This window comes from Anolis sagrei, chromosome 1, assembly GCF_037176765.1.
Source record: "Anolis sagrei isolate rAnoSag1 chromosome 1, rAnoSag1.mat, whole genome shotgun sequence".
NCBI lineage: Eukaryota > Metazoa > Chordata > Lepidosauria > Squamata > Dactyloidae > Anolis > Anolis sagrei.
Genome location: NC_090021.1, coordinates 261,194,216 through 261,216,403, shown reverse-complemented (window position 1 = coordinate 261,216,403; position 22,188 = coordinate 261,194,216). Strand labels below are relative to the sequence as shown.

The following is a 22,188-nucleotide window of genomic DNA, read 5'->3' as shown; positions in this document are numbered from 1 at the left end:
TTCCCTGCAGCCGAGCACTGCCTTCCATCTCTCCTCTTTGCCAGCGTCTGTCAAGACTTAGGTCCTCCCAAGTGTTCCCAAATTGCCACTCTTCTGCAAACCCCTCAAAGTCATCACTGGAGGAAGGCTGAGTACAGATGTCCCTAATTTCCTGTACACAGGTCCAGTCTAGATCATCCTCCTCCTCAATGTCACTCCCAGTCCCATCACTCCTTTAAAAACCCATAAAATCTTCTGTGGAGCACTAAGTATATCACGGATATGCTTCCTTTGGATCTCCTCATCAGATTCTTGTTCACGAGTAGCCTGCTTAACTCCCCTGCTTCCCTCTCCTTCCCCCATTTCACAGTCTGAGAAACCCTCGTAGGATTCGGAATCAGTTGGAGCCATGAATATGTCTCTAATCTCCTTTCACTGCTGCTCCTCCTCCAACACCTGCGCAGTCCTCTTCTCCCTTCTACCAGTAGTAGTAACGTTACTATCACGCTGTACTACAACAAAAATAATTGAGCTTCAGCTTTCTTGAGTTGTTAAAATAATAGTGAGTTGCAGCCAAGGTAGCATATATAAAATAGAGAGTATATATATATAGTCCCACAGTCTTAGATAGATGATGATGCAATGTATTACCCTCTAGGTTGAGACCATGTGTGACTAAGGGCCTCATCAGACACAGTCTTCTCTGCATGTTCTCTTCATTTTCAAGCACAGGCAAAATAGAGTCCCACAGGGGCCATCGTATGATGCATGGCCACTTCCGGTGGCTGCCCAAGGAAATTCGTGTTGCCAGCACCTGAAAACAGAGAAAAGCATTTGTTTTCAGGAATTGGTGCTACCCAATTTCTAACTGAAGAAAATAGGGAGGAAGTCTGGAAAGTTGGGAAACCATGAGAAATGACAGGAAACAACATGGGATGGCCTGGCATCCAAGAAGGCAGGGAAAGATGGTAGGAAATGAAATAAGATGGTGCCCTCTGCTTTCCCTCACTTTTCTCCTGCCCATCTTATGAAGTCCTTAGATATTAAATCTGTGGATTCAGAAATTTTCAATTATATCCAAAGTACCTGAAAGTGGTGGCACCATAGTTCAGAACACAGACAACTGTTTCCCAGTTAAAATGTTTAACAACTGGAACTCAGAGGTGCTGTTTGTTTAAATACCTGTATCTTATTACATGCTACTAAATCAACTTCAATATATGGTGGCCCAACAAATGAGGAACACCCCCGTCCCTCAAAGACCTTATCATAAAGAACACAGGTTAGGCCTTACAAAATCAGGACTTGGTTTCCTTCATTGAGCCAATCTATCTGTAATGTAGATTGTGTCAATACATCTTTCCTTTATTCAGCCCTATTGCCCTTCATTTTTCTCAATTTTGTCTTTTCTGTTGAATCATGTTTTACATATCTAGTTAATATCACTTGATATGATGCTGCACTTTAGCAGAAAATTGGGGCATGTTGTTTTTAATGCTGTATTTAATAGTTACATATGATATTTATTTATTCATTTATTTATTTATTTATTTACTGCATTTGTTGACCGCCGTTCTCAGCCCTAGGGCGACTCACGGCGGTGTACAACATATAAAAACAGTTTACAATAGGGGAATATCACAACAATAATATCAACATAACTATCAAAATACAATTACACTAAATCATCCACGCCGTCTCATCGTAGAATCATAAACCAATCTCGTTATCCATATTCCGTTCCAGTCATCATTGCCAATTGTTGTAGCACTTAGTCAAACGCCTTCTCAAATAACCATGTCTTTAGTCTTTCGCGGAATGTCATAAGGGAGGGCGCCTGTCTGATGTCTACAGGGAGGGTGCTCCACAGCCGGGGGGCCACCACCGAGAAGGCCCTATCCCTCGTCCCCGCCAGGCGTGCCTGTGAGGCAGGCGGGATCGAGAGAAGGGCCTCCCCAGACGATCTCAAGGTCCTCGTGGGCTCATAGGCCGAGATGCGGTCAGAAAGGTATTTTGGGCCGGAACCATTTAGGGCTTTGTAGGCCAACACCAGCACCTTAAATTGGGCCCGGTAGCAGATCGGCAGCCAGTGGAGCTGGAACAACAAGGGCGTTGTATGCTCCCTGCGTCCCGCTCCTGTTAGTAACATGGCTGCCGCGCGCTGGACTAGCTGAAGCTTCCGGGCCGTCTTCAAGGGCAGCCCCACGTAGAGAGCGTTGCAGTAGTCAAGGCGGGATGTGACCAGAGCGTGTACTACTGTGGCCAAGTCAGACTTCCCGAGGTACGGGCGCAGCTGGCGCACGAGCCTGAGCTGTGCAAATGCTCCCCTGGTCACCGCTGAAACCTGGGGATCCAGGCTCAACGATGAATTCAGGATCACACCCAAGCTGCGAACCTGCGCCTTCAAGGGGAGTGCGACCCCATCCAGCACAGGCTGTAACCCTATACCCTGTTCGGCCTTGCGACTGACCAGGAGTACCTCTGTCTTGTCTGGATTTAATTTCAATTTGTTCGCCCTCATCCAGACCATTACAGCGGCCAGACACCGGTTCAGGACCTCGACAGCCTCCTTAGTAGCAGGTGGAAAGGAGTGACAGAGTTGGACATCATCTGCGTACAGATGACACCGCACCCCGAAACTCCGGATGATCTCACCCAGCGGCTTCATGTAGATGTTAAACAGCATGGGGGACAGTATAGAGCCCTGTGGAACCCCACAAGTCAAAGGCTGTGGTGTTGAACAGGTGTCCCCCAATAACACCTTCTGGGTGCGGCCCTCCAGAAATGACCGGAGCCACTGCAGAACAATGCCCCCGAGACCCATCTCCGCAAGGCGCCCCAGAAGGATACTGTGGTCGACGGTATCGAAGGCCACTGAGAGGTCCAGGAGCACCAACAGGGACACACTCCCCCTGTCGAGCTCCCGGCGCAGGTCATCCACTAAGGCGACCAAGGCTGTCTCAGTTCCATGTCCCGGTCTGAAACCAGACTGTGCCGAATCCAGATAATCCGTGTCTACCAAGAATACCTGGAGTTGTGAGGCCACCACACGTTCCAGGACTTTGCCCAAAAAGGGGAGATTGGACACTGGTCGAAAGTTGTCAAATTTAGTGGGGTCCAGTGATGGTTTTTTCAACAGCGGTTTTATTATAGCTTGTTTTAAGCTCGCTGGAATCTTGCCTTCCTGAAGGGAGGCATTCACCACCACCTCAACCCACTCAGCCAATCCCCCTCTGGCCTCCTTTAGAAGCCAGGATGGGCAGGGGTCTAGGATGGATGTGGTAGGCCTCATTCCTCCAAGTATCTTGTCCACATCCTCGGGTTTCACTAATGGAAAAGAATCCATCAAAATAGGACAAGCAGGTGCTCATGTTACATCCTCAGAGACTGCTTTTAATGTGGTATCCAGACCAGAGCGGATCAAAGCGACTTTGTCTGCAAAGAACTGAGCAAATGCTTTGCAGCGCGTGGCCGAATTGTCAGGGCTCCCGCCTGAGGTGGCGGGAGTTAAAAGACCTCTGACAATCTGGAACAACTCCGCCGGACGGTTCCTTGCAGACACAATAGTGGCCGCAAAGAAGGTTTTCTTTGCGGCTTTTATTGCCGCGGCATATGCCCTTAGAAAGGACACAAACCGTGTTCGATTTGACTCGCTCGGATCCGAACGCCACACGCTCTCTAGTTCCCTCTTCCTTTGCTTCATCACTGCCAGCTCCTCAGTAAACCAAGGAGCTGGTTTAGCTCAGCTACTTGAGAGGGGACGTTCCGGAGCGATCATGTCAATTGCCCTGGCCATCTCTCCATTCCAGAGAGCGCCCAAGGCCTCGACATGGTCACCTACCGAGGTGGCGGGAAAATCCCCAAGAGCCGTCAGGAATCCATTCGGATCCATAAGCCTCCTGGGGCGGACCAACTTAATGGGTCCTCCACCTTTGCAGAGGTTAAGGGGCGCAGTGAGCCTAAATCTGATCAGGAAGTGGTCGGTCCATGGCAACAGAGAGATGGACAACTCCTCCACACCGCCACCCTGCTCCCATCCCTGGCAGAAAACCAAGTCCAATGTATGTCCAGCACAGTGGGTGGGGTCAGATATTTGCTGGGACAGCCCCATGGTTGCCATGGCAGACATGAAGTCCTGAGCCGCACCTGTGGGGGTCGCCTCGGCATGGATATTGAAGTCTCCCAGCACGAGAAGCCGTTGAGACTCCAACGCCAGGCTCGAGACCGCCCCCGCTAGCTCAGGTAGGGAGACTGTAGTGCAGCGAGGTGGACGGTACACTAACAGAATCCCTATTCTGTCCCGGTCACCCACCCTCAGGTGGACGCATTCAAAATTTGTTGACTGCGGGATGGGGCTCCTGGTCAGATGGATGGAATCTCTATAGACCACTGGGACCCCGCCTCCCCGCCCTCCGGATCTTGGTTGGTGCTGCACGGAGAAACCTGGAGGACAAAGCTGGGTTAGATTCACGCCTCCAGCTTCATCCAGCCAGGTCTCCGTGATGCACGCCAGATCTGCCCGCTCATCCAGGATGAGATCCTGGATAAAGGTCGTTTTTCCGTTGACAGATCTGGCGTTCAACAGCACCACCTTCAGTCCGGAGGGCCCGCCAACCTGGTTACACCAATTTACCATAGGAGACCGGTTTGGGATTATTAATGTGGATAAGCGGTCCGAATTAGGCCGAATTTGAGGTCTCCTTTTCCCGCATCTCCCCCTCCCCACCACGACCTGTATGGGGGCCCCTCGGCTAGTGGAACACCTCCCCTCCTCCATGCCGCAGTCCAAATCCAAGGTCTTAATTTCTGTTACGTTTGTAGTTGTTTGGTTTGCTGGAGTTTTTTCTTGCCAACTCCCTTGATTCCCTTTCCCCCCCTCCTCACCTCATTGTTGCCCACGGATTCCAGCCCACTTCGTCCCTTGCCCCTTCCACTAGTCACTAATATCAAGGATAATACAAATAGGGGAATGGGGAACCACATGGGTAATAATAGTACACTTCAGTAAGATTGATAGTAATAAAGTGTAGTAAACGTCTCAGCCGCGACAGTTAGGTAGTTCATAAAGTGCAAGAGTCTTAAAATGCAAACACAGTAGGCGTCACAGCTGCGTGCCACTAGGGCAATTCATAAAGTGCAAGGATCTTAAAGTACGACAAAATACCCAAGTCTGGCTCTCAGCGCTATCTAAAGTGCGGCATGGAGGGATAGGGAGAGGGAGCTTAAGTGCTAGTACGATTTAGCAGCAAAAGAGGCAGGCGCCTTAAAGTGCTATACTGAGTTCTTAGTACCAATTAGCAGCAGGGTAGACAAGGAACAATAAAGTGCTATATTAAGCAATATGTAAACACAACACTAAGGAGTTGGCAGTAATATCAGTTGGTAGAGTTGTTGTGATTCAAGGTGTAGTCTATGGACGGCTGATGTAAATAGCGGATGAGTCTCTCAGTCTTCCGGAGATGGTCAACACGGCGGTGGTCAGCACAAGTTGGTCTACACCCAGCTTGAGTTGCACAATCAGGCAGCACAATGTCGGTCAACACAGAAAAGGTCAGCACAAAAAAGGTCTACACAATATCGGTCAACACAGAAAAGGTCAGCACAAAAAAGGTCTACACACGGCTTGCCCAGATGGTAAAGGCCCAGATGGTAAAAGATGGTAAAGGCCCAGGCGGCCAGGGCCCGGTTGAAGCAGCCCAGGCGGCCAGGGCCCGGTTGAAGCAGCCCAGGCGGCCAGGGCCCGGTTGAAGCAGCCCTCGCGGCGCAGCGGCCCGCCTGGCAGGGCCCAGGCAGTGGTGGCCCAGCGTCTGGTACGGGCCCAGATGGTAAAGGCCCAGATGGTAAGGAGCGGCGATGTTAGGCGATGTTGGGCCTGGCGGTGAGGCGTCTTGCACAGGCCAGATGGTAAAGGCCCAGATGGTAAGGGCCCAGCCGGAGCGGCGCTCACGGCGCAGCGGCCTGCTTGGTAAGGCTCAGATGGCAAAGGCCTAGCTGGAGCAGCGCTCGCGGCGTTCGCGGTGGCGGCGGCTTCGGCCACAGCAATAGGCCCCAACTCGCTCCCCAGCACTCCGCAGAGGGGAAGAACCTCGGTAGCGGGCCGTCCCGAAAAGGCCTCGAAAAGGCCCAGATGGTAAGGGTAGTAAAGGCCCAGGCGGCCAGGGCCCGGTTCGGGCAGCCCTCGCGGTGCCGCGGTCCGCCTGGCGCAGGCCCCGCAGTGGAGGCCCAGCTGAAGCAGCGTTCGTGGCGCTCGCGGCGGCGGCCTCGGCGCCGGCTGCTGCAAAAAGCCCCACCTCGCGGCAACAGTCGGCCCCGACTCGCTCCTCCCCAGCACTCCGCAGAGGGAACGGGACGACTCTTGGTGGCGGTGGCGGTCCGCCTTGGCAAGGGCGACCGCGATTGCAGCAGTCCGCCTCCTCTCGGACTCCCGGCTGCCTCTCCCTCCAGCAGCCTCTTCCCCGCGAGAGTGAGACCTGGCAGTGATGACAAGATGGCGACCGCGGCAACCGCGGCGCGTACAGCAGCGGCCTCGGCAGCAGCCCAGGCGGCAACGCTGCGGGAGAGCCCAATCAGCTGGCACCGCAGCACCGGGCTCGGAGCACAGGCGGGTCGACGAGCTGGTCTGTGAATCAGGGCCTCCCCAGGTAGGTTCTTGAGGAGGGAACCGGCCGCGTTGTAATGGCGGCGCTCCCTTGCCTACCTCCGCCTTCCTGGCCCTTTTTTCCCGGCTCCTCGGCTCTCTCAAGGTTCTCTCGGGCTCAGCGAGATATGCAATGAAGGCTTAAGCAGGAATTATGACTGAGGAGTTTGTATGTTTGGAAGAAATCAAATGGCTTAAAAATGATTTGGAATGACTAACGATATGGATGAGAATAAGCATTGAGGATCCTTTCCAAATCAGACCCCATCTACACTGTCATATAATCCAGATAATAATAATAATAAATAATAAAACTTTATTTGTACCCCGCTACCATCTCCCCAAGGGACTCGGTGCGGCTTACATGAGGCCGAGCCCACAATACATCAGCAAAAAACAACAACAGTAATACAAACAATAAAATAAAACTCATAAACAAAAATAGGCAGTAAACATCAACAATAACACAATAACATTTAAAAACCTATGGCTGGGCCAACTGTAATAATTAATATAATGTTCTACAATAGATATGGTCATTAAAGGTGACAGTCCTGCTGCTATGTCCGTTTATGTTCATTTATGAGTCCCCTTCAGGGGAGATAAAGTGGGGTTATTATTATTATTATTATTTATTAGAAAGTCCCTAATTTAATGTTGTATGCTTCCTATGTTTTGAGGGGAATGAGGGTGAATCTGCACTGTAGGATTACTGCAGTTTTAACTTTTGATTTGCCATGACTCCATGCTATGGAATCCTGGGAGTTGTAGTTTTGTGGGACAACAGCATACTTTTGCATAAAAGGTTAAAGACATTGTAAAACTTCACCTCCCATGATTCCATAGCATTGAGCCATGGCACTTAAATGGAACTGCAATCATGCTATGGTATAGATGTGTCATATGTTATTTTAGGAAGGTAAGCACTGCCACTCCATAAATAATCTGCAAAATTCCCAGAGTCTCAGTTGCAAGGTTTATATGCAAGGAAAATCTTTAAAATGTGGAGATAGTGAATGTTTTCTCTTTCCTCTGGTTCACTGAAAAGAAATGTGCAAGTATGGTGGCTTACCATCCAAATTCATCCTGAAAGTATATTCCTCAAGTCCCCCTTACTTATCCTGCCCACTGGCTTCTCACACCATTTGGCTGCTTCCCAATCAGGAGAGCAACTAGGCAGAAAGTTGCAGGTTAAGTGAAGCTTCAATTTTCCTATTAACCTTGCAGTTTTCTTTATATTGGCAATTATAATGATCAAGATACGAATTGGGGCTTTGCAATCATCATCAAAGTTTTCTGAATGTGAATGGATTTAAAGTAGCAGTATTAATTTTAAAATAACCTAAAGCACCAGCTTCTGTCTAATCTTGGAAACTAAGCAAGGTCAGCCCTAGTAGTTAGTACTTGGATTTGAGATTGCCAATCAATACCAGGTGCAGTAGGCTGTATTTTGGAAGAAGGAACTGGCAAAACCACCTCTGAGTATTCCTTGTCTAAGAAAATTCTGTGATTCCTGAGATCACCATAAGTCGATAGGTGACTTAAAGGCACATACATACATGTACACACCAGTAATTAGATGTCATCATTAGAATAGATTTCTTAGAAGTGGTGGCAGAGCAATGGTATATGCAACATTGTGTGTTTGCAGCATAATTTTAGATATCCGACTGGGATTAATCTATCCATTGGAATAGATATATTAGCTACATTAGTAATTTTGTTGATTTATATACCCTCCCCCATAATTAATTATGCAAAGCATATCTTAATGTTTTCAGCAAATCTTAAGTGAGGAATCACCTATCAGCGAGAAAAAATGTTTTCCAGTATTAGCTGACAAAATGCTTTCTTATCTTCAGCAGACTGTGTGTTCAGTAGACATTTTAAGTGCTCTTATTAAAGTTAAGGATTTATGCCCTGAGTCCTAACCTCCAGTCAGCATTTGGACATAACTCTTGTTGACATTAGTGTGGAAGACAGGAGAATGAGTGGCTTTTTCCAAGTACTAAAAGTGAAAGTTTCACTTCCCTCTAAACATTTGAGATTTCCTTCTTTGAGGTAAGTATCATATTTGTCTAAGTTTTCCGAATTGCTTTTTGGAACTCTAAATAAATCCTGAGAGAGAGCACAGATATAGCTAATTCCACTTTCCTGGAAAAGAGCATGCCTGAGTGTTCCAAATGTCAATCTTATTATTTGGAGGGTTATGAACTGAAAAACTCTCCCTCACATTGCCTCTCAGCAGAACTGATATGGTATGGTATAACATGAACAGCATTTGTCATCTGCAGATGGAAAATCAAAGTGAGGGGGAGTCCTTACTTAATGCAGTCTAAAGAATTAAGCCTGCAATACTGAACACAGTTAATAGAGAAAGCACTCCACAAAACACATTAAGGCTCATTTGGAGTAAGCAAACAAGAGATTCTACTAATATGTGTAACTATTTCAAGTAGTTAAATTATGTTTACAGCTGCAATCATAAATGCCCTCCTAAGTATACTTTACTAAGCAACAATCACACCAAAGATACAGAGGTCTATTAAACTAGTGACTGGGTGGGATGGGCTATCCAGTCCAACCCCCTACCATGCAGAAAAACACAAAGTACTCTTGGCATATGGCCCACGGAAGGAGACAGCATATTCCACCATTGAATGTCTCTTACCATATAGCAGTTTTTTCCTGTAATATGAATTCATGGCTGCCAAGAAGCAGGAAAATCACATTCAAAGCACCCCGACAGATGGCCATCCAGCCTCTGTTTAAAAGACTCCAAAGAAGGAGCCTTCACCACACAAACTCCCAAATCTTCTATTCATGTTGCTTGGTTTCCAGGCCTTAAATCCATTTTGGTTGCCCTTCTCTGGATCCACTTCAGCTTGTAGAGATCCTTCTTAAATTGTGATGCCCAGAACAGGACACAATATTTCAGATGAAGTCTGGCCAAAGCAGATTAGAGTATTTCTTATATCTATTGATGCAACATTGACCTTTTTTAGCTGCTGCATCACATAGCTGTCATGGCCTTTCCCAGTGACGATGGGTGACAGTGAGGGTATTCAGTGGGCAGCTTGGTGAATCTGTGAAGCAGCCAGGAAAAACCATCACCCCATGACCCATGTTCCCTCCATCACTACTTTCCCCTCCCGAGTTCTCTGGGTTCTGTCCTAGAATGCTTCCTGGACAGAGCCCCAACCGAAGTAGCCCTGCATCATGTGATGGGCTCCATCAGACTTCATCCTGGCTCCGTCTGGGAAGAGTCCTAGGATGGAGCCAGAAGTTAATGTGATGGGTTTCTAGATCTTCATCTCTCTACACAACTGCTGCCTGGTAACATATGTTTGAGGGGAGTCATACCAAGAGTAACTACTTTGTTATGCATGCATAAAGTAGATGATGAAATCACACACTATTTAAGTGTTCAGCTAATGAACACATGCAAAGATAGAATGGCTGGCTATACTGTACCACTTTGGCATTGTATGTGTAAACAAAAGCAGATATTAATTGCTAACATCAGTTACGAGCTGCTAGAATGGGAAGGAGTAACATAATTTCCAGTCAGGTAAGTTTGTATTTTCTTAATGGAAAATAAATTATACAACAAATAAACTATACAGAATGTAAAACAGAGGGTTTTGTGGGAGGGGGGTGAAAAAGGAAAGGAAAAAAGAATGATTGGGAAAGTTCCATGGCAAGCTTGCTGTTGGAACTTGGCTTGTGCACAGTGAAAATATGCTACAGATGTATAGATTATAAAGACTTGGACAGTATTGGTCAAAACCTTCCATGGTAGAGTCATGTGGGAAAGAGAGTCTAGACATCATAGATTAACTTATTTCTTTTAAACATGTGCAATCTAGACATGGCTTAATGAAACAAAATCAGCAAAGCTTTTCTGTGTGTGTGACCAGTTTTCCATATGTAAGTGCACCAGTCAGGCTTCTAGAAAAGGTCAGAGGGTCTTTATGTTTTTTATATTAATGACATAAAAACATGATGTGAAAGTAGTCATTTAGTAGATCATAAATCCTTTATTTCAGTCTTCACCAACTTGGTACCCTCCAGATAATCCCCTGTCAGATACCATGGAGTGCTAAAAAAAAAAAATTACAAGGCAATAGGAAAAGAGAAAGACTCAAGGCCTCATCACAAAGACCCATGGATTCACCATGCATCATGGCAAATCCACGGGCTCCTGGCGGGGGGTGGGGAGCCAGGAGAACCCACACATGGGCAGCTTGTCTTGGCTCCTATTCCATGGAGCTCTCCCATTTCTTCATGGAGCCCAGTTGGAAGTACACATGCATCTTATAATGGGCTCTGTCCTAAAAGGGGAGAACAAGCACATGACAGGTCAAGTAGCCCATCTGATGAGGTCCTCAGTCAAGGAAGCCATGGCTGCATTGAGATCTGAGCAGAACAGTTGAGGATAGGGTAATTCATAGGGTCACCATGGGTCAAACTTGATTTCATGGATGCTAACAACAAGCCATCCTCAATGAGCTGCAGATACCAGATGTTATATTTAAAGACATGGACCAGCATCTTCTTGATGAGTCATTCTTGTGCATCCGTTCAACAAAAAGGTTATATAGTACCCAATTGCAGAATGTGTCTGACCCATTCTCTCACATTATGGCAGTGGGAGGAGGTGAGGTGGTACATATTAAACTATGATCCTTTAATGGGGAAAGAACCATAATTTTGTAATTCTATATTTTTGAGCAAAGGTCTCCCTGACATTCTCCTTCCCAGCAGCCACTAGTAATAAACATTCTCATTCTAAAAGCTGCATTCCATTAAGTCTATAAATCAATGGATCATCTATTTTCACTGTTGTTAATACAGAAATGTTTTACCAACATACCAGTGGATATTTCATGTTCCAAGAAGATCAAGCCTGACATTTTGCAATCTATGCAAACATGAAAAAAGATTGTGAAAGGAAAATGTCAGTAGTGTTGTAAAAGATTTTTTTTCAAATCTCTGTGTCTCTTCACATTCTGAACTTTAAAAGGCGTTTCTTGCATACAGAGAGGCATAGAAAGCACTTGTAAATAATCCTCCATGGCATCATTAGCAATATTTGTTTCTTGGTAACAGATCTGTTGGCAGAGTGAAAACATACACAGCCACAGTTGACTCAGTCTCATAGGTCTACTTTATACACATCTGCAAAAATCCATACCTGTTAAAAAAACACCAAGTCCTTCTAGAACATTTTATGATGGTGGGGGTAGGATTTAAAAGCCCTAATTCTTTTTTGTGGAAGGACAAAGAACTATCTGTTGAGTAGAGGTGGCCGAAGGCTATTACATTTACCACAATATAAAAGAATCCTGAATGAATCCTTTTATATTGCTTTACTGCTTATTTACATTGGTTTTGTATTTTATGTTATTTTATTTTCTGATTTTCTGTTGTGTTTCTGTGTTATATTGTATTTACTGTATTGATGGGCGTGGCCTCATGTAAGCCGCCCCGAGTCCCCTTGGGGAGATGGTGGCAGGGTATAAAATTATTATTATTATTATTATTATTATTATTATTATTATTATTATTATGCATCACAATCTGGATAGTAGAGTGCCCTCTTAAGGTGCTCAGAAAAACATTAATTAAAAGATCAGAGGATATTTCCAGAAATGCACAATTATAACACATTAAAATCTCTGCCACCGTCATGCCTCTGTGCTACTGAATCCTGGGATTTGTAGTCTGGTGAGGCAGGGTACATAGAATTCTCTGGTGAAGAGCTCTAGTGCTGGATTGGAACAGTGGGTTGCTCTCTAAGCAGTGAATGTTAAATTTGTTCACCAAACTACAGAACCCAGGATTCTATTGGATGGAGTCATGGAGTTAAAGTAGTATAAATGCTATTGTTTGGTAGTGTGGATACATCCAAAGTTTTTGCAGATATTACATTTTACTGGAAATTGGTAGTTTAATAGTTAGCAATGAATTCTATTGAAGAGACAGGTGAGAAACTGAGGAAGCGAAAGCAATGAGAAATGACTTTGCAAAGAAGACTGGTCAGTGGGTTGTTTTAGTGTTTTTTGGGTGGGGGAAAGGAGGGTGGCTGTGGGAACTTTAAAAACCAGACTAAAGTTGCTATGCTATTTGATGGATTCCAAAATGACATCTTCCTAGCTCTGTCATGAGTTAAACTGTTTTTCTTCATGCTTAATCTGAAACGCAGAAATAAATCCTTTTCATTATGGTAAATTCAAAAGGAAAATAATGCCAAAACAATTCTTGACTGCAGCAAGGCTCTGGGATAGGAATCTACTGGAAACTGAATTTTAAAAAAGCAGCAGTTAAATGTAGGAATCCAGTGTCATTTATGCTCAGTTTATCTCAGTAAGTCCTCTCCGTACATGTCATGGGGCTCAGGGTGCAAGGAGGGACTATGTTCAAACTGTAAGCAGAGCACCTGCCAGCTGGAAAACTAGCAAAAAAAAAAAAAAACCACAGGGAACTGTGAAAATGAAGAAGACGTTGTTGAGCTCAGTGATTCCAAGATTAGTTACACTCTTTCTTAATAGCTGGGGTTTGCAACTACAGTGCATGGAAACAGGAGACAATCTTCACCTCCTCAAGCACACCCATGAGTCTCACCGCCACATTGTGACATGCCAAATGGTAATGTCACAATTTTCTGTCAAGTTTTGGCTTGAAGAAAATATTGGAAAATGTCTGGAAGTGAAAGCAATCTACTACAGTTGTGCATTATTTCACTACCTTTGATATAGTTTTTAGGTAGAAAAATCTCCATATCAGAAGAAATGGTGGAGGTTCAAGGGGCTTAAGAGGAATTACTTTACTTTGGCAATCTTTCGTTGTCCAAGTATGATGGCCTTCCAGGTGTGGTGTCTTGGTGGTGGATACGTAGGTAAACTGTAGAGCCCTATTCTTGACCCACGCTCTTCCACAGTGAGGACATTGGTTTCCAGGATGAAGACGGTCCGGGTCAGGGTTGGCTTGATGTGCCTTCCTCTTGGCATGTTTCTCCCTTTCACCCTCCATTTGTGCTTTTTTCAAACTCTACAGCACTGCTGGTCAGAGCTGACCTCCAGTTAGAGCACTCAAGGACCAGGGCTTCCGAGTTCTCAGTGTCCATGTAACAATTTTTAACACTCTGCTTAAAGCCCATCTTTAAATCTCTTTTTCTGTCTACCAACATTCTATTTTCTATTCTTGAGTTGGGAGTACAGTTGGGAGACAGTGATCAGGCATTGGGACAACATAGCCTGTCCAGCAGAGTTGATGGCATAGGAGCATCACTTGAATATTTCTGGTCTTTGCTTCTTTCAGCACACTGACATTTGTCCGCCTGTCTTCCTAAGTGATTTGCATGATTTTTTTGGAGGCAACACTGATGAAATCATTCTAGAAGTAGAGCGCAACCTCTATAGACAGTCCACATTTCGCAGGCGTATAACAGGGTTGGGAGGACAATAGCTTTATAAACAAGCACCTTGATATCCCTAACTTGGGAGGAATATCACGGGCATTGTGAAGATAAATTAGTGTTGGGGACTACTTGTGCTGATGAATTTTCTTTTCCTTATACAGCTACTAAAGATGAAGGGACCCTGTCCTCTTCTACCAGGGTTCATCAGCAGGGAAGGAGTACAGCAAAGATAGGGGAGGAATGCTTCTTCATAGTCATTGAACTGCCGCCCCCATCAGTCTAGCCAGCATAGACAAATGTACTGCAGTGACATCTGGAGCTCTATGCAGCCCCAGTCCTTGGACTAAATGCAGGAGCATGGTCACACTAATAAGATCTATGAATCTTAGATAACAATCCATAGCACACACAAAGACCATATGTACTGGACACCACAACCTTTATTTAGTAAATCACATTGACTGATAGTTAGCACGGTCATTCCTTTTGCATATCTTTTAGACATCTGATGTGGTTGTGCCCATTGGCAATTTCCTTTGGAGCATGATCATATATTAAAGAAACTAAGTTTTATTATGGAGTAATTTTTGAATTTTGTATCTTAAAGTTGGATTAATGGCAAATAGCATCAACTTATTTTTTTTCTCATTTGTCTTTTCTTAAACCAACATTTCTTCTATTTTCATTTTATTTTAAGATTATTTTTCTGCAATTATTTTTTGTCATGTCAGGAGTGACCTGAGAAACTGCAAGTTGCTTCTGGTGTGAGAGAATTGGCCGTCTGCAAGGACGTTACCCAGGGGACACCCGGATGATTTGATGTTTTATCATCCTTGTAGGAGGCTTCTCTCATGTCCCCGCATGAGGAGCTGGAGTGATGGAGGGAGCTCATCCGCCTCTCCCCGGATTCGAACCTGTGACCTGTTGGTCTTCAGTCCTGCTGGCACAGGGGTTTAACCCACTGCACCACCGAGGGCTCCATTTTTCTGCAATAACAATAAATCACTGCCCTATTGCCTATGGCTATATTGTACCATCAACCTCTCTATTGTTTTAATGGATAGAGATTGGGAAAATGATAAAGGTTCTACCCAGTCAGCTACCAGCGTGACTGATGTTGAGCAGCCTGAAGACCTAAAAATGCTCTGGGTCCTTGTCATTTTAAAAGAAAGGAATGTGTGTTTCCAGCTGATTAGCTGTGGCCCATTACAGTAAGCTCTCCATCTTTTCTGGGGTTAAGCATGCAGGAACCCTGCAAAAGTAGAAAAAATGCTAATTTTAAAAATGCTAACTTTTTTAAACATGAGAAAACACCTATCTAGATATATCTAGGTCCTCCAGCATGACTCTGTATCAACTTCTGCCAGAAATTAACCATAGAATTGCATGGGAGAACCTAGAGACTTCTAGAGGGAACATTTAATCAAATCCATGTACAACCAAATATACAGAAGTCAAATCCAGCAATATGGATTTACACAATTATTACACATTATCTGTCATGGTTCCATTGTACAGAATCACAGGTTTGCAGATAAAGCCCAGGACTTTATAGGACAGAACCATGGCAGTTAACTTGGAACTATAATTTTATAATACATTTGGGTTCCTGGTTTTTAAAACTGAAAATCCCCCTTTTAGATATATATTTTCTCCTGTAACTTTTTTGAGGGCCAAGGTAGAGAATGAGTCATTTGGTAATCTAGAATAAATCTGTCTGCACTGGATTTACCACAGTAATGCATATATTCTGGTGGGAGTTGTCTCCTACAAAACCATCAGAAAATCTAAGCAAGCTGTGATCATTTCTTAAACACCCGAGCAGTCTGCTTGGCTATGGTTCACCCTGCTTTCCCTCATAAAAAAGATCAGTTTTCTGTTAACTATAAGCTCATTCAAGCCATATTCACCCATTATGTTATTTTAAAAGGTTTTTTTAGAGGTCCAGAAATCACAACTTGAAGAAGTTATCACAGGAATGGCAAGAGGATGGATTAAGTTTCTACAGACCTATTAGAGAAAAAGAAAAGATGCTGTCTTATTAAAGAGCTTTTTGTAGCACATGCAATTTGTTGGCTGGAAATCAGCTTCATTTGTTTATCTTCGCAAACCATGAAACAACCCAAACTCAGAGTCTTCTGGCTGCTATGCACAGCTTTGAATCGGCACTGAGTTTTGAAATACTAGGGTCTCAACAATGTCAGAATCTAACTGACCTGCAAGTCTCTTCTAAGGTCGAGAATATCTAATAAACAATCTTAATATGAAAACATATATTAAAACAGCAAAACAAACCACCCCGTATATTGTGAATTCTTTAGAATTAAAAAAAAACGTCAATTCACAGGTATCAAAAAACAGGTTTTTTAGTATCAGTAGATGCTCACTATCAGTAGAGAGAGTGAAAGATTTCTTGCACTTCGACACAGTGCTTATTCTAAACAAGGGCTGCAGTCAAGAAATTAGAAAAACACTAAAACTTGGAAGGGCAGCTATGAAAGAACCAGACAAGACCCTCAAGGATAAAGATATATCATGAAATATCAAAGTATTTCTGACAAACTCATAAGCCACTTTGGAAAATATAATAAGACTTCATTTATTACAGACCTATAGCTAATAAAACATGTACAGTATTGACACTCTCTCACATACACATTCGGGCCACCTTAAATTTCTCTCCTCTAATCTGAATTAGTTGTGTTCAAAGAAAAAAGCTTTCTGTAAGTAATGGGAATTTTGCAATATCTGCATTATATATCACAGTGAACTAGGTCCTTGTACGTGATGAGAATCACTCAAAGAACTGAACATGAACAAGGAGTGTGCATCTTTTCCACGGGGTTTTGTGGTAACTAGGACACATCATGGCATAGGAATCCTGTGAAGTAAAGCTTATTTGTTAATACTCATGTACACCCACAAAGGATACAATCACCGAGAGAAGTATGTGGATGTCTTAATGACAAGACAAGTGATCATGAAGCTTGTGTTTGGGAATTCTCTTACTATTTTTTTCTACTGGCCTATGAACAAACAATGAAAATATCAGCTCTAAAAATTGGAATGCCATCATGTTTTAATCTAACAGTGAGAACTTTTATCCTGAATAATAAATTAGTTATAAAATCATAGAATCATAGACCTGCCATGCAAAAATGTGCAGTTTAAGTAAATCTTATAGAGAAATAATCATGGAGTTCATTGTTCACCCATCATAATCTGCTGATTGTCAATCTATCTGTTCTTGAACAGTGTTATTTTTGTAGCACAGCTAAAGCCATCCTGTGTTGTCTTCTCCATGCTGTATGCATATCAAAGTATTGTATTGCAAGGTATTAAGATTCATCTCCATTAGATTTATATAGAAGCAAGGCTTAGAGGATGACCTTAAAGTGATGAAAATGTCTCATATTTGACTGAGGTTATTTACATTCCCATATGAAAGTAGATAGCAAATAACCATAGCAAACTTGTTTTTGTTGCATTCATAGCTATCTCACTCCAAAAATATGTCTTGAGATGGAATGCAAATGGCTTTGATGGCATTTGGAATTCATAACAACACATTCTGGATAGTGGAACTGGTAGCAATAGAAGATGCCTTTGCAAACCCAGGTTTTAAATTATTTTTTTCAGACTTATTTTACGAGTTTATTGAGATTATGATTTCAAGTTGAAAAGGAACACCACTACAGAACCTCCTTCCAAGAAAGAAAATACAAATCACTTACACAGCCAGCTAAAGAACAGTAGAGGCTGAAAGTACTGCCTTGTGTAAATAATATGGAACATTGAGGCCTATGCCTAAATGTTCAGGATAGTGGCTAATACATGTATCACTTCAGGATAGTATGTTCATTGTAGCTTCAGATGTGTGTTGCTCAAGTGACACATAGAGCTTTTATGGATTCTGAAACACTTCAAAGCATGAAGTAAGTGCTGCATACATTTTCTCACCAGAATGTCAAGGATGAGTGGACAGTATGTCAAAAACCATGAGTTGTGTGACAAAAGAGAAGTTGGGCAAGCAGAACCAAGGAATAACTAGAGAGCCGAGTAACACATATCAAGGCAGGATTGAAGAGCAAATCAGGAGGCAGAATCAAAGAACAACCAAAGAATACAGCAATACCTTGCTGATCAAAGATGACTGATCTGTGACAGTAAGTCTTTCTCTTCAGGAGGACCCAATGGACAGCCTCAGTGGACAGGGGAGGCCCAGAGCTGGGAAAGGTAAGCTGTGTAGTACACCTAGACTAGATCCTTGGATGGATCAGCTGCATTCAAACCTAAAGGCCTGATAATGTCCCACTCCGGATCCAGAAGGTGATCCTATGTAAAAAAAAAAAAAATTAAAAATGCTTTATGATAATACAGAAAATGCATGAGAACCCACATTATTGTGTTTAGAAAGAGCTGAATTAATATTTGATTGCTTGCACAGTTCTGAAGAAGGAGCCCTCGGTGGTGCAGCGGATTAAACCCTTGTGCCAGCAGGACTGAAGACTAAAAGGTCGCAGGTTCAAATCCAGGGAGAGCATGGATAAGCTCCCTCTATCAGCTCCAGCTCCCCATGCGGGGACATGAGAGAAGCCTCCCATAAGGATGATAAAACATCAGAACATCCGGGCATCCCCTGGGCAATTTCCTTGCAGATGGCTAATTCTCTCACACCAGAAGTGACTTGCAGTTTCTCAAGTCACTCCTGACACGACAAACCTCTGAAGTACTTCATTAATATTCCTCCAAATTGCAGACTTTACCATTTCAATACCAAAAGACAAATTTGCTTCCTTGTCCGTTCTGAGGTCAGCTTAAGTTATACAAAACTGCACTAACAGTTGATGAAATGCAGACATGAAAATTGAGTCTGCAATGTGTACTTGGCAGTGAGTGCTTATTTAAAACTATGTATATAGCTGCTTTGCATGCCAAATTCTCTGAAGGAAATTGAAAAAGTGAAGTCATTGTATAAGCAAGTTGACTTAATACCATCCCTCAGACATATCCAGATTGGGGAAAAAATGAAGTGAGGTCTAAGCTTTGACTTTCACTTTAATTAAATCAGTCATTGACTGCATTATTAATTAGTTCGAAAGGCAAGACTCCAAAAAAACTGGAATAAAATCCAAAATTTCCTTTTTTGAAACTCTTTGGTTGACAGAGGTATGTAGAATCAAGTGAAGTATACTTCTCTGATAGAAAGTTTCTATTAGTAGGACAGAAATAGAACAATTCTCCCTTGCCATTGCATTCCCTTTCCCATACCATCCTAAATCCAGAGCAGATTTGTGGAAGTTTGCAGAGAGAAGAAAGAAGTCACTCCCTCCTCGTTCTACTGATGAAGACCTTATATCAGTCCAGAGAACATAGTTGGATTCCACCCATTTTTCTTATCAGCTCTGGAATGTACACACAAAAGTCTTTCACATTTCTGTAATGAAAAACCAGCTACAAACTCAGTAGATTTTTCACCCCTGATAAATGTACTGCTATGTTGCCTTTATGGAAAGTTGGCCTTGTTCCTTGGGATGTTTCTGGCTAAGGTAAGAGCTTGCTATGTTACTGCAAGAAGAATAACTTTTTATTTATTACTGTGAAAGGTAACAAATCGTATTAGTGTTTTAGAACTAACAAAAAAGTTGTCTGTCTGCCTTTCTCAACTCCCAAATTTCTTTGTTTCTTTGAGCTCTTGCTTTCTCTTCATAGCCAGATGTGAGCATTCAGTTTGGAACCAACATGAATTAGCCAGCAACAGACACTGGCCATTTGTTGTGTTTCAGAAGAGACAGATTTAATTAACTGTCATTGTGGAACAGTTCACAATTCTGAATCCTTCCTAATCTTGTAGGGAAATACTTCTACTTCATGAGCTGGCTGAATTGTCACTAGCACAAAAGGTTTTGCACTTAGGAGACTTCATAAGTCCTTCATTCTGGGAGCCATGATAATTAAAAGCAGATGCTAATAAACTACAAGGGATAGTGAATGTGGAAAGAAAAACAATAACAGACCCCAGACCAGGCCTTGTAAAACTCCCTGAGTCCACTAGCCAACATGACAACTTTGCACCAATACAAAAAGCCTTTTTTGTTTGTTTGTTTAAATAGGTCTTCAGTTTTAACTCATAAGAGTGATAGGATGCCCAGTTGGTATACTATGTATTTTAGTACATACAATCAGAATCCTAAAGTTTGAAGAGACCACCAGGCCCAGGCCCATAGCCAGGATTTTGATTCAGGGGGGAGGGGCTGAGGATCTACCCTAGCAAACCTTTTGTATCGTTATCCCAATACCCCCATGCATATTGGATATATTGAGCATGGTGAACATATCATGATATAAATAAACATAACAGTTTAAATAATGTATGGCTCTTCCAGGAATGCATTTTCCTTCCCGAGGTAGATTTCTCTTGCTTTCTTGTTGTTAACTATTAGTATGTTGGCTGTTTGTAACTCAGAGACTGTACTGCATAGGATGTAGCAACTCGGGTTTTGAACATAGCATAATGGGTGGATAATAGATAGATAAACATAATAAATTATTAGTGATGGAATGATATAGCAAAGGAAGTATCTGAAATAGCCAAAGCAATTCATTATTTTATTCTATTTATTCCATGTGTGGTTTGCACAAGTAATCATCCAACTCCTCCAAGGATTTTATGAGTGAAATCTTGTTGGTAACATGTATTCACCTAAAGCAGAGTTATGGAAATACATACTTTGCACTGGACATTGCAGAAGGTGGTTTCCCCAATTCCCACACCAGAAGGCTGGTTCCAAGTACTAACACACATTGCCACAATTATTTTGTGGTTGATGGAGGTGTTGAATCCCCTAGACTGGATCAAGCTACACTCACTAACCACAGTGAATGATCTCCCCCTATGCATCCATTTTATCTTTGCACCAACATTATACTATTGAAGAAAACTACAAAGGGAAACAGAAACAGCGCCCACACAGAAACCCTGCTTCAAAAGTTGTAGTTATTCTCATGTATTCTTATAAAAGTATAATGTGCAAAAATACTTTACCATATTTGTCCTGATTAAGAATCTTCTTGAGCCAGGAAACAAGGACCAAACTTGATGAGACTATCTGTTGGGTAGGACTGCTGGGAATACTGTTTACAAATGAAAGAAAGCGAAGGACTTTGTGTGAGTAAAAAGGGCAACCTCCCAGGGAAATTAAATTGTGTAGTGAAAAATTTACAAGCCTTTCACTGGCTGTTCCCTTGTTGTAGCCCAGTTGTAATAACCTGACCTCCGCAATAGTGTTATTTAAAGTAAATGGGAATTGTGCCAAGGCTAACATTGTAAAATTGGGGCACAAAACATCCACATTCATGCTAGAGGGCTGACCACAACTCTAAAATATTTTCCATATTGGTGATTGTAAAGATTTCCCCTTTCAAATTAATAGTCAGGTTGTTGGGAAAAGCCAACATTGCAATATATAAAAGTGCAGAAAGTTTGTAAAATTGCCCAAAGCAGAACACACACATGCACATTCCCTAAAAGCAGCCAAAAGAAATAATTTCCTAGTGGGTGCCTACCTTATGGTCTCTTTTCAACATACTGTTTATCCAAAAAAAGATAGAGTCCAAGAGCTTGGAAACCTTATTTAAAATGGCTAACAGTGGTGTCATTTTTATTTTTACATTTTTATGATGTTTCAGTGAAAGCCTTGGGAGCAGTGAAATTGTTAGTTATAAATTAATTTTAACTATTTTTTTTATTTTCCATATTCCAAGAGATTCAAGTTGGAAATATTTATACTGAAAACAATATATTAACTATTTGTCCTAATAATCTGCACAGAAATGTCATGAGATGCTTCAAAGACCCTTCAATATCTAAGAACAATTGGGAACCCTTCAAAAATTTCATGAAAGAAGAAAGAATTCCAACATGGAGATTTCATGTTTAAAACATAAATCTGTTATATTATATTGTACATAATAAACTAGATAATATGGAAACAACCAAATTCTTATGTATGTGAAGTGGTGGGATAATTGCATAACTAAGTGATATTTCTGTTCTTGGAATTTTCCTTTAGCCACTCACCAAAAGAGACATGCCTAATGCAACTCATAACCCACAAGTCTTAATTTGTTCTTATTTGAAGGCTTGAAG

General features: G+C 42.7%; 1 protein-coding gene and 1 long non-coding RNA gene across 3 annotated transcripts in view; one reads left to right on the top strand and one right to left on the bottom strand.

Moving 5' to 3' along the window:
• Nucleotides 1-240: 240 nt before the first annotated feature.
• Nucleotides 241-22,188, bottom strand: part of LOC132769223 (uncharacterized) — a 51,544-nt gene continuing 29,596 nt past the window's right edge. For both annotated transcript variants that reach the window (XR_010908938.1, XR_009630810.2), the window contains exons 2-4: nt 21,085-21,173; nt 18,175-18,374; nt 241-793 (exon numbers count right to left, since the gene is read on the bottom strand). This is a non-coding gene — a long non-coding RNA (uncharacterized lncRNA). The remainder of the gene's footprint in view (nt 794-18,174; nt 18,375-21,084; nt 21,174-22,188) is intronic.
• The window catches only part of BBOX1 (gamma-butyrobetaine hydroxylase 1), a 119,120-nt gene continuing 116,440 nt past the window's right edge, over nt 19,509-22,188 (top strand). The window contains exon 1 of the mRNA XM_067462698.1: nt 19,509-19,588. Within this exon, the coding sequence (XP_067318799.1) occupies nt 19,527-19,588 (62 nt within the window). The 5' untranslated portion in view covers nt 19,509-19,526. The remainder of the gene's footprint in view (nt 19,589-22,188) is intronic.